At 45.3% G+C, this 12,600-nt stretch overlaps 1 protein-coding gene across 8 annotated transcripts in view; it reads left to right on the forward strand.

Annotated features, from left to right (window-relative positions):
- ZDHHC14 (zinc finger DHHC-type palmitoyltransferase 14) overlaps positions 1-12,600 on the forward strand; it is a 334,666-nt gene that overhangs the window by 245,287 nt on the left and 76,779 nt on the right. For 7 of the 8 annotated variants that reach the window (XM_033937038.1, XM_033937040.1, XM_033937037.1 and 4 more), the window contains one exon: positions 5,876-6,013. The exons of the other annotated variant lie outside the window; for it this stretch is intronic. In XM_033937038.1, the coding sequence (XP_033792929.1) occupies positions 5,876-6,013 (138 nt within the window). The remainder of the gene's footprint in view (positions 1-5,875; positions 6,014-12,600) is intronic. 8 annotated transcript variants of the gene reach the window in all.

The raw sequence follows: 12,600 nt of genomic DNA on the forward strand, positions 1-12,600 counted from the left end.
ACACAGAAGGTTTCAAGGATTCCTACAATCCAGGACCTACAGAGTAAAGACAAACGAAGAAAAATCAGAGCCATGGTCCAACCCCTGTGGCGTACCCCAAGGATCGCCATTATCCCCAATACTCTTCAATCTCTACATTGCATCCATCGGCACCTGCCTAGACAAAATAGGTTAACCTCCTATAGCTATGCAGACGACATCACCATTCTCCTTCCTTTTGATCAGTCAACGCCCACCATGACAGACACACTACACAGAACTCTAGAAACAGTGACAACATGAATGAAAGACTACAAACTAAAACTGAACCCAGACAAAACAAAATTAATATTTCTCGAAAAAAATAAAACCCCAACCATAACAAACCTAGTAATAAACTCAATCACATACCCCATTCAACCCACTCTAAAACTTCTGGGAATGACAACAGACAGATGCTGCACCATGCAACCACAAATCAACAAAACAATACAGAAATCATTTGCGGTCATGAGACACCTAAGGCAAGTTCAAAAATTCTTCAATAGAAAACAATTCCAGCTCATGGTCCAGTCCCTAGTCCTAGGTCTCCTTGACTACTGCAACATCCTATATCTCCCCTGCCCCGCAAAAATGATAAAACAACTACAAACAGTACAAAACACAGCCCTGAGACTATTCACTAAGAAAACATGACCACATCACCGAGGCATACCTCAACTCACACTGGCTCCCAATTCAAGCAAGAATACTATTCTACTATTCTACTGTCTATTATTTAAATCCATAAATGGCGACAGCCCAGCCTACTTGAATAACCGCCTAATCCAAACTACCACAACCAGACACAGGAGAACCCAGACACCATTCACATATCCTCCAATCAGAGACATCAAACGGAAAAAACTGTACGATGGTCTTCTAGCCACACAGGCAGCAAAACTAGACCACCAACTCTCTATCTTCTAATTGCGACCCCAGACTACAAAACTTTCAGAAAAGAAATAAAAACCCTGCTATTCAAGAAATCCATGAAGACTAACTAACACCATATGAAACATTTCAATCCTCTGAAGCAACCCGCTCTATTCTGTAACACCTCTGGACATGTCCATAAATCCTCTTCTGTAAGCCGCCTTGAACCGCAAGGTAATGGTGGAATAAAAATCACTAATGTAATGTAATATCCTGTACTATTTGTGATTCTAGGTGACTTACAAAAGGTATTCATAATAAAATCATAAACAATAATATACCAAAGGCATCATAAAACAGTGAACAGTAAACTCTTACCCTACAATAGGGCTGAGGACTTTTCAAAAACTTGCTGGGGGAATAAAAAAGCTTTTACAGGTAGTTGCTTTCTGAAGGAAAGCAAAGATTTAACTTGTTACAAATTTTATGATAAGGTATTCTATAACCTCAGAGCTGCAACCATGAATACTGACTCTCTACACTCTTCTAGTCTGACATACTTATTATAAATATAATCTGATCTATAATTTCTGGGTCCCTCTATGCCTATCTAGGTTCAAGAAGACTTTCAATTCAGGAGTTACACAGGATCTTTAGGAAATACAACAGTAAATGAAATTAGACAGAATAGTATTTGATATATACTGGAGATAGGAAGACGTTGAATCCATCATAGCGGGAAGTATAATGAAAACATTAGATATTGTGACAGGGATGCCTAGCAGATCACTTGGTAACCCCACCCAGGGTACCCTGCCACAAATGGAAAGTTGGTTGTGACTTATGCATTAAGGTACTGTGGCTCCCAGGCCCATGGCTGTGCAATCTCTGGAGGCTCTAAGGGCTAGATTCACTAACCTTACCGATCGTGTCCCGAGTAGTTTGCGATCCCGACCTGGCTGATCCTGTCTGCACCTGATCCGATCCGCACATGCAAATGAGGGGAAATGCATGCATAAGTAGGAAGGCAGCGATTCACTAAACCAACGAAGGAACACTGATTGGGCTGGCCGATCCAAAAACAAGCGATTTCTGAGGACCAGTCGTTCACGTCCCTGCTGACTCTTCTGCTCTCTGCCACCCCAACTCTCCCGGCTCGTACTGAAGGGAAGGACTCTCCTGCTGTGCCGCCCTTCCCTGCAGTGCAAGCCTGTGGTTTTAACCCGCGGGTTTAAAGCGGGGCTGCACTACAGGATCGCAAGTGTAGGTAGGAGCCACGCATTGATGTACAGTCCGGGCACTATAGGTCCCAGTTTTCAACACCCTTCCCAGGTTCATAGACAACCCCGCGAAAGACAAAGGCGCGCGCCGACAACTGAGCGCAAGACGGAGGCGCGCCAAAGAAAATTACAGTTTTTAGGGGCTCCGACAGGGGGTTTTGTTGGGAAAACAGGGAAAAAGTGAAGTTTTCAGTAAAATGTGGGGGGTTACAACCCCCCAAACCCCCCACAACGCCCCCCTACGCGGCGCGATCTCTATTAAGTAAAGAGGGGGGGTTCCCCCCCTGCCCCCCTCCCCCCCCCCGTCGGAGCCCTAAAAACAGTAATTTTCAGCGGTGTGCTCAATTGTCTGCGCGCACCTTTGTCCCGGCGCGCTTTTGACCTGACACCCCCTTCCCATCACGTCCAGGAGTTCTTTCATCACAGATCCTCCAGCATTTCCAGTTCAAGCTACCAGCAAAATCCCTGCACCCTGACGTGCCACGGAGATGCTTCTAAATTCTATAGTTATGAAGCCCTGCCCAGACAAAGCATCTACGGAGCCCAGCAAGAGGCGAACATGGTACAGTACCCAGATTGTAAAACGTCTTCGAGCCGTAACAGTAGCAAGGGACAAGGCCTTCTAAATCAAATTCATCTCACAGCCTCATGTTTCCTTGGATGAGACCACCCGAGTAAAAAAAGTAAAAAAAAAAATTACAGCAGAGCATCTACAGGATCACTCTACAGCGATCCATCGGTCGGTTTTGGGCGTGCCTCTGATTGGCATAATTTGCATGAGGATGCGTTGTGGATCAGTTGCCTGGGAAGACTTGGCCACGGATCACCCCAAAAAAAGGAGGTTAGTGAATCCAGGCCTAAGTTCTGCCTTGTAACAGCCCAAGTATTACTTTAATCCTCAGTAAAAGAAAACAACAAAACAATGCCCATCTGAAAAAAACAAAACATTTTTCTGTATTCAGGCTTCACAGTGCATTCTTTAATTCAAGTCAGGATACCTCATGTACTGGCCTTTCAATTCAAATTCCCAATTTGTAATCCACTTAACAGCAGGTGTATTTCAGCTTTTCAGGTTTGACTTGTCAGACAGGCAAACAAATCCACATATCCTTATTAACATGTCAGCCACACAGGTTTGTCTTTTAAACCCAAAAAGAGAAAAAAAGAATCTTTCTTCTTTTATGCTGTGTAGCAATAACCAGACTCTTACTGTAACTGATCAGGTATGAGTAACGTGACCGTTTATTTTTTTCATCAAAAGGGGACATCTATTAATTGTCAGTCCTGCCCCCAAAGCCCTTCTCCCTTCCTTTTACCTCCTTCCTGTCCAGCAGCACCCCTTCCCTGCTCCCCCTGTCCAGCAGTAGCCCTTCTCCATTACTTTTACCTCCCCCTCCTGTCCAGTAGTACCCCTTCTCCCTTTCCTGCTCCCTGTCCAGCATCTAGGCCAGGCAGTCTTGGGGCTTTTGCTAGGCCAGCCCACCTCACATTATCGAAGTGGGCCGGCCTAGGAAATGCCTCGCGGCTGCTTGATGAAACTGCCACTGCTGCCGCTGCTGGTCTAGGGGTGAGAAGAAAAGATGTCCCGGAAGCGGCAGTGTAGTCAGAAGGCAGAAAGTCAGCCAGCATCGGAGATCGGGGAAGGAAATCAGCTGAGGCAGGCACTGCACATGCGCGGCACGGAGTCATGGATGCACGGAGATTGAAGTGCACATGCGTGCTAAGGGTTTTATTATAGCGGATACCTTCCAGTAGATCAGAAGTAAATATCTTTAAAGTCAGTTAGCTGCTAAATTAAATCCAAGAATAAGTGGAAAAGGTGGGAGGAAAAAAGCCTCATAAGCTACATAGGAACTTTGCAAATGTAGCTATATAGGATGAGCTTGATTCACTGGCTCACCTTCATACCTCTTTCAGTGGCATTAAAAAAACCTCCCAGCTTTACCCAACAATTATATTAGAAATGTTCATATAGCAGAGTTCCAGAATACAGATATAAAAATAAGGCTGGCTGAAGCATAAGGCAACAAAAAGCAAGCTTATCTGTATCAGTAGATTGAATTAAAGCAGGCAGAAGCATACAAAAAATAGAAAACAAGCTTATCTGTGTTTGTAGATTAGTGCTTCCAGTCATATTAGACTTTCACCATAACTTTCATACTTCAAAATCCTCTTTCATTCCTGCATCTGTTTCGAACAGTCTATACATTGGCATATCTGTTGTAAAACACCACCAGAATTACATACGTCCCGAACTAGACATTTCCATTCTATGTTCTCTCTCAAATTGGGCTTTTCATGTCAATGCGTGTGTTTTATAAAAAATGAAAGTAAAACATCTCTGACCCCGCTCTACCCCAACTCTGCCCCTGACGTAGAGAATGGCACGGGGACAAATTTGTTCCCGTCCTTGCGGGATCTCAGTATCCCCGTTCCATCCCCATGAGTTCTGTCCCTGTCTCATTCCTTCAAACTCTGCCTTAACCGCACAAGCCTCAAGCGCTTATGATTTTAAAGTGTCCGAGGCTTGTGTAGATGAGGACAGAGCTTGTGGGGATGGGACAGGGATAGAGAAAGTGGCATAGTAAGAGGGGGTGGGGGGAGCGGACCGCCCCGGGTGCCGTCATGGCAGGGGGGCGTTTCAACTCTTTTCCTCTTTGCCCCTCCCCGCTCCATCCCAGTTCTCCCTGCTGTGCACACACTCTCACTTCCCCACTACCTCGCCTCCTAGCTCTTTGCCAGCGTGAGCAGCAACTCAAACCCACTGCTCGCGCTGGCCTCTGCACTCCCCTCTGATGTCACTTCCGGGTCCCGCAACTAAGACGTGACATCACAGGGAGAGCCAACGCTGTCAGCAAGCTAAAGATGCTGCATGCGTTGGGGAAACTAAACAGGTATGGAGGAAAGGAAGGGGCGGGCGCGCGCAAGGCAGGGGGGCCAGCCAGGAAGGAGTCGGGGGTGGATAAGAGGGTGAGGAAAAATTTGTCTCCATGTCATTCTCTATGCCAGTGGTTCCCAACCCTGTCCTGGAGGACCACCAGCCAGTCGGGTTTTCAGGATAGATTTCCATGCCTGTCATCTCCATTATATGCAAATCTCTCTCATGCATATTCATTAGGGTTATCCTGAAAACCCAACTGGCTGTTGGTCCTCCAGGACAGGGTTGGGAACCACTGCTCTACGCTACTCTGTGTGTACCTGCTAGCTTAGGGGTGTCAAAGTCGGTCCTCGAGGGCCGCTAACCAGTTGGGATTTCAGGATTTCCCCAATGAATATGCATGAGATCTATTTGCATGCACTGCTTTCATTGTATGCTAATAGATCTCATGCATATTCATTGGGGAAATCCTGAAAACCCGACTGGATTGCGGCCCTCGAGGACCGACTTTGACACCTGTGTCAATGCACACCGGCAAGACCTCATTTTACAAGAGCCCATTTACTTTCATAAATGAGAGATTTGCATATGAAAATAGCTTGTAAAACTACCTGCCAGGGGTGCAGGTCTTTCCACTGCTCCTTTTTTTCCACCCTTTCATTCTCACAAGGATTTTTCAGTGTAATTTGTAAAAAAAAATCTAAAAATGCCTTCCATATGCACTATTTTGTGCCCATCTTTGTGTTAAGTAGCAGTGTGTCTCAAGTAAAGGAGTATTTAATTAATTGTATGCCATATTTCTTTTTTCTGCCTCTCATTTCAGAACGGTTTGATCATCACTGTCCCTGGGTGGGCAACTGCGTGGGGAAAAGAAACTACAGATTTTTTTATTTGTTTATTTTATCGCTGTCCTTTCTGACAATCTTTATATTTGCATTCGTTATCACCCACGTCATTCTTCGTAAGTATGCTGATGGAATCAATTGCAGCCATTTGCTTGAATTTATTTTTTTTATTTATTCAATCTGCTTCTTTTTATCATTTAGGTTTATTATTCTCTCTTCTACTTGTATCAATCTGACTGCTTCTGTTCTAGGCTTTCCTTATAGTTTACCTGTGAGATAATTTTGATTATTTGCCCAGCACGCCGCTCAGTTGTAAGATTACCATGTTGCTGTTATGTTATTGATTTTATTATTTGATTTGGGAGAGTTCATCTAAAAATGGGCAATTTTTTTGGGCACTAATGTTTTCCACCCAATCTAATTCATTTAGGTCACTTATAGGTCTCATTTGCAAGACATAGTAGGCTCAGTTCTCTTGATATAGTGTTATGGCAAAAGTCCACTGTGTCAAAAAGCCAATGTCAGGAGACAATCTGTTAAGTTAATAAAGCATATTCTAAATGGAATACAAAAGAGAACCTTTTAAAAATTAATCTATATATATAAAATCGGAGGTATGTATGTGTGTATGTATGTATGTATGTGTGTGTGTATGTGCCGCGATCACGCAAAAACGGCTTGACCGATTTGAACGAAACTTGGTATGCAGATCCCTCACTACCTGGGATGATATGTTCTGGGGGTCTCGCGGCCCACCTGCACACGTGGGCGGAGCTACAAACATAAAATCAGATTTCACCCATTCATGTCAATGGAAAAAATGTAAAAAGCTGCCATTCTCACAGTAATTCAAAAACGGCTTGACCGATTTGAACGAAACTTGGTATGCAGATCCCTCACTACCTGGGGTGATATGTTCTGGGGGTCTCGCGGCCCACCTGCACACATGGGCGGAGCTACAAACAGAAAATCGGATTTCACCCATTCATGTCAATGGAAAAAATGTAAAAAGCTGCCATTCTCACAGTAATTAAAAAACGGCTTGACCGATTTGAACGAAACTTGGTATGCAGATCCCTCACTACCTGGGGTGATATGTTCTGGGGGTCTCGCGGCCCATCTGCACACGTGGGCGGAGCTAAAAACAGAAAATCATATTTCACCCATTCATGTCAATGGAAAAAAATGTAAAAAGCTGCCATTCTCACAGTAATTCAAAAACGGCTTGACCGATTTGAACGAAACTTGGTATGCAGATCCCTCACTACCTGGGGTGATATGTTCTGGGGGTCTCGCGGCCCACCTGCACACGTGGGCGGAGCTGCAAACAGAAAATCAGATTTCACCCATTCATGTCAATGGAAAAAATGTAAAAAGCTGCCATTCTCACAGTAATTCAAAAACTGCTTGACCGATTTGAACGAAACTTGGTATGCAGATCCCTCACTAACTGAGGTGATATGTTCTGGGGGTCTTGCGGCCCACAACTCTATGTTGTTTGCTCAAGGGTTGGTTCACCCAAGAATTTATATGTTCTTGCTCCAGGAGGTGAAACTAAAATTGTTGTTTATAATCACGTTTTGCATTAGTTGTATTGTATTCATTTTGTCAAATATTTCACATTATAATTTGAATATTGTACTTTTTATTAAGCTGTAAAAAAATAATTTCATTCACCACTATAAAGTATCTTTATTTGAATCCATTTTCAGTGTTATTGCTATAATTAAATACCCGTGCAATGCCGGGGCGTCAGCTAGTTTGTGATATAATTCATTTCCCCACTACCGCGCCTCCTAGATCTTTGCCAGCGCGAGCAGCAACTCAAACGTGCTGCTCGCGCTGGCCTCTGCACTCCCCTCTGATGTCACTTCCGGGTCCCCGCGACTAACACGTGACGTCACAGGGAGAGCCAACACTGTCAGCAAGTTGGAGATGCTGCTCATGTCGGGGAAGCTAAGCAGGTATGGAGGAAGGGAGTGTCCAGTCAAAAGCGAACGAGACAAACACGCCAAGACAATCATGCGCAGGACATCAGCGTGCTGGATTTCAACACTATTTTAAAGTGCTCTGAGGGGTGTGTGGGGGGAATCCCCCACTTTACTTAGAAATGTTTGTGCTCCCATTGGGGGGAATCCCCCTGATTACAGAGGAAACAGTAATTTTTCCCTAAAAACCAGGGAAAAAGGCTGTTTCCTTTTTAATGGCGGGGTTTTCCCCCGCCCCCCCCCCAATGGGAACACCAACATTTCTAACTAAAGTGGCGGTGTTCCCCACACACACCCCTTCACAGCACTTTTAAATGTTAAAATCCAGCACGCTGACGTCCTGCGCATGATTGTCTAGGCGGGTTTGTCCACATGCAATTGTCTTGTGTAGTTTCGTCTATGAGCCGAGGAAGGGAAGGGACGGGCGCATGCACGGCAAGGGGGCCAGCCAGGAAGGAGTGGGGGGTGGAGAAGAGGGTGAGGAGGCACCACCGTCTTCCCAGTGGCATAGTAAGGGGGAGGCGGCAGGGGGTGTGTGCAGACCACTCTGGACACCATCTTGTAAGGGGCATCGGCACATCTCCTCCATCCCCCCCCAACACATACCTCTTGAGTGTTCACTGTCATGAGCAGTATCTTCAGTCTGATGCTCGCACTGGCCTAAGCTCCCTCTGGCATCACTTCCTGGTCATGGGACCAGGACGTGACATCAGAAGGGAGCCAAGGCTGGCGCGAGTAGAAGGTGGAAGATGTTGCTTGTGCTAGCAAACGTTTCAAGAGGTACATGGGTGGGGGAGCGCTTAAGTGGTAGGAAAGAGTGGGGGCACTCGGTGCGGCAATGCTGGGCGTTACTCCCCACGGGTGCCTCCCACCCTCGCTACGCCACTGGATGGTTCCATTTATACTTTGTGGATAATGATCACATAAGACAGGATTTCTCAGTCGTGTCCTGGTATCTTTACAGCTAGCTGGGTTTTCAAGATATTTGCAATGAATATTCATGAGATCAGTCTACATTCGAGGCCCAATAAGTGGAAATTAATCTCCTATATGTTCATTGTAGATATTGTGAAAACCCAATTGGCTGTGTCTTTCGGATGTTTCTATAAATTGCGGCCACTGTAGCCTACTTAAAAGAGGCATAAAAGGCACACCCTAATAAAGAATTTATCCTTGGCAATGCTAAATTAATACCACAGACAGCCACACCAACGAAGACTTGAATTATTATGAGCAATACTACCGTGTTTCCCCCAAAATAAGACACTGTCTTATATTAATTTTGGACCCAAAAAAGGCACTTATTTTCGTGTAGGTCTTATTTTTTTTCATGTACAATGATCATCACTTGCTTCCTCTCCTTCACCCCAATTCTTCCTATTTCCTTTCTCTCCCCCACATATGCAGCATCTTTCATCTCATCCCTCCCATCCTCCTGTGCAGCATCTTTCTATCCCTCCCATCCCCCCCTCCGCTGCTGCACACCCCGTGCCTCCCCCCCCCCCCCCCCCGCTGACCCTTTCATCTCTCCGTCCCATCCAAACCCCGACCGTGAGCTGAAATACCTGGAAACAAATGGCAGCATCGGTAGCATAGGCTGTATCACTCCTTCTCATGCTCGGACATTCCTCTCCGGCATCACTGATGCCATCAGCAATGCGGCACGGAATGCCCGGGCATGAGAAGGCCGCGATGCAGCCTGTACTGCCGTTTGTTACCGGGTATTTTGGTCTCACGGTCGGAGTTCGGATGTGAGGGTCGGCGGGGGCGCGGGGGGGGGGAGGCCAGGGGGTGCGTTGTTGCCGGCAACTAGGGTTTTATTTTTGGGGTTAGGGCTTATAGTAAAATCATGCTAGGGCTTATTATCAGGGAAACACGGTAGTAGCACAGATTGCAGAGGAAAATAGACATTCGGCCAGTCATGCTATACAATGATGGCAAAGTAGTGTTGGGCTACCACTGCTGATACTACTAGTACTACTTATTTCTGTAAGTTCTTATGTCTCTCTCACCCTAGCATCCTCTCTCTCTCCTCCCTATTCCCATCTAGCATCACCCTGTCTCTTTGTCGTTCTTCTGCCTGCTACCTGCTCACTCACTGGCCTACCCACTGGGCACACTGCCTTCTTGAATGATCACAAGCAATGTATAAATCCCTCTAAACACATTAAATCTTCACAGACCTCAGTGGTGCTGCTGTGTGATTGCAACTACATCACACAGACTTAATGCACCAATCTCATCATTGGTCAACAAGATCATTTTTGAGACTCTCAGTTCTTTATATATATATATTTCTTATACTGTTTTATGAGTACTTTATACAATATTTATTATAAATATAGTCATCCAATTTTGAAAGATTTACAACAGCTAGGGGAGATCTCTCTGACATAGAACTATGCTTCGCATAATGATGTATCAAGGAATTCCCCTACAAAAAAGCACATTAAAATATCAGGCTATTATATCCCTCAAAATAAATTTCATTTAAAAAGAATTAAATTATAACTAATACCTTTATCAGCCGTCCCCATCCATTCAGTGCTCACTCCTTATGCAAAGATGGTGGCAGTATCTATTTTCAACTTTTATATATATAAAAAAACAACAACTAATCAGCTGATCTTACTCTAGACACTCACAGAAAACATCCCTTGTCTAAGCTAATCAAGTTAATGTCAACCATTATAACTCCAGAATGAATCCAAATGGGGCAGCAGTGTTTAAATAAAACATCCATTGTTCTTTAAAATTTAGATTGTATTCCATCCCCTTTTTTACTAAGGTGTGCTATGCTTTTTAGCGCGTGATAAATACTAACGCTGACGTGTGCATGTTATCCTTTAGATGTGTTAGCGGTTAGCGTACGTGTTGATTTAGCGTTCGCTAAATGCGTGCTAAAACGCTTAGCACGCCTTAGTAATAGAGGGCCCATATTACCACCCACCCACCCTACTTTACAGCAATCAATAAATCTCCATTTTAAATTCTCTACAGTATGTTTTTTTATATATCCAATGCTGGACTAAAGGGGCTTGTAAGCAGTGGTGTCGTATGAGGAGAGGAGTGGAGGCGGACTGCCACAGATGCCAGTACCTCTCCTCCTCTCTGTCTTCCTGCTCCTTCCAACTCCTTCCCCCACAGTGCGCGCGCCTTCAATTCCCCGTCACCGTACCTCTTGCTCGTTGCTAGTGAGCATCAACTCCAACCTGCTGCTTGCGCCAGCTTTGGAACTCCCCTCTGACATTTACTTCCGGGTCGCCTAACTAGGAGAGGGAGAGCCAATGGTGACACGGGCAGCAAAGTTAAAGATGCTGCTCACGCCGGGAAGCTAAACAGGTATGGGGGAAAGGAAGGGGACTGCGTGCGATAGAGAGGTGGAGAAGAGGGCGAGGGGGGGGGGGGCACTACCATCCTGGCCTTCTCTCACCATCACTATGCCACTGCTTGTAAGGCACCATTTATTATGCGTGATATATGCTCAGTCAATCGTTGTTTAACCTAACAGATCTCCTTGTATATAATAAGTCACATGGATACGTGGAGGGGCATAATAAAAAAAATATGTCTAAGTCTGTTTTAGGCCTAGGGAACTAGTCGCCAAAGTTGGCAGCATCTAAAGCCCATTCTCGGAAAAATACGTCCAAAATCTAATTTTTAACGAAAATCGTCTACTTCTACGTCCAGCTGTTTGATTGTCCAGACTGCTAGTATGTCTCTCTTTATGCTACATTTTCATCCCAAAAAATCATCCAAGTCCCAAATGCCTAGAAGAAGACCTTTTGGACGCGCCGAGGGGCCTGCAAAGTGATGGATTGGCCACCCAGACATGGCAACAGAGTAGTGGGGCACCTTACAGAGCACTGCTGTGAACTTCACAAAAAGGGTGCCACTCCCTTGCAGGTCATGGTGAGTCCCCCAAAACGTGCTATACCCACCGGTCTAAAACTTCAATAGCCTTTATGGCTGCAGATAGCATCTATATTTCAGTACAGTAGGGTTTGTTGGTTTTTTTTTTGGTGGACTCACATTTTCCAGTAGTTAGAATGGCTTATAGGCCTGGGTCCTCTTCTCTATGCTTCACTAGCCCACCTCCCCCAGACTACTTAAGCCACTTCTGTGCAGCTCTACTAGGCTTTCCTATGCCAGGTGCTGTTGTTCTGGAGGCAGGTATGTACGTTTTTATTCCGATTTGTATGGCGGTATGGGGGGAGGGTCAGTGATCACTGGGGGAGTGTGTGTGTGTGTGGAGTCTGTACTTTGTCCCTGCAGTGATTATCTGGTCACTTTGGATCCATCAACAAGCAAGTTTGTAAGCAATAGTAGTTTATTGTGTTATGTACTACTGGAGCTGCTAAAAGGAATTTGGAAATTTGGAAATGAAAATTCACTTCTCCCTCCATATTTGTGGGGGTTAGGCTCAGAGCCAGCCCGTGAATACAGAAAAATCATGAATAACTTTTAGGGCTGACTCTGACCCGCCCCTGCCTCCCGGACCTCTCCACACCTTACCTGATGCATGTGATGTCATCGCATTGCATTTTTGCATGCACAGGTGCCCTCCTGACCGATAAGCAGGCTGAGGGGGCGAGGCTAGGGGCAAGGCTAGGGCGTGGTTTAGGCATAACGGGCCTGGGGATGGGTCTATGGGTCTGCATTTTATATACTTAAAATCTGGTAACTCTACGCTTTACACTCTATTTTATAGAGAA

Source organism: Geotrypetes seraphini, chromosome 3 (genome assembly GCF_902459505.1).
Source record: "Geotrypetes seraphini chromosome 3, aGeoSer1.1, whole genome shotgun sequence".
Taxonomy (NCBI): Eukaryota; Metazoa; Chordata; class Amphibia; order Gymnophiona; family Dermophiidae; genus Geotrypetes; species Geotrypetes seraphini.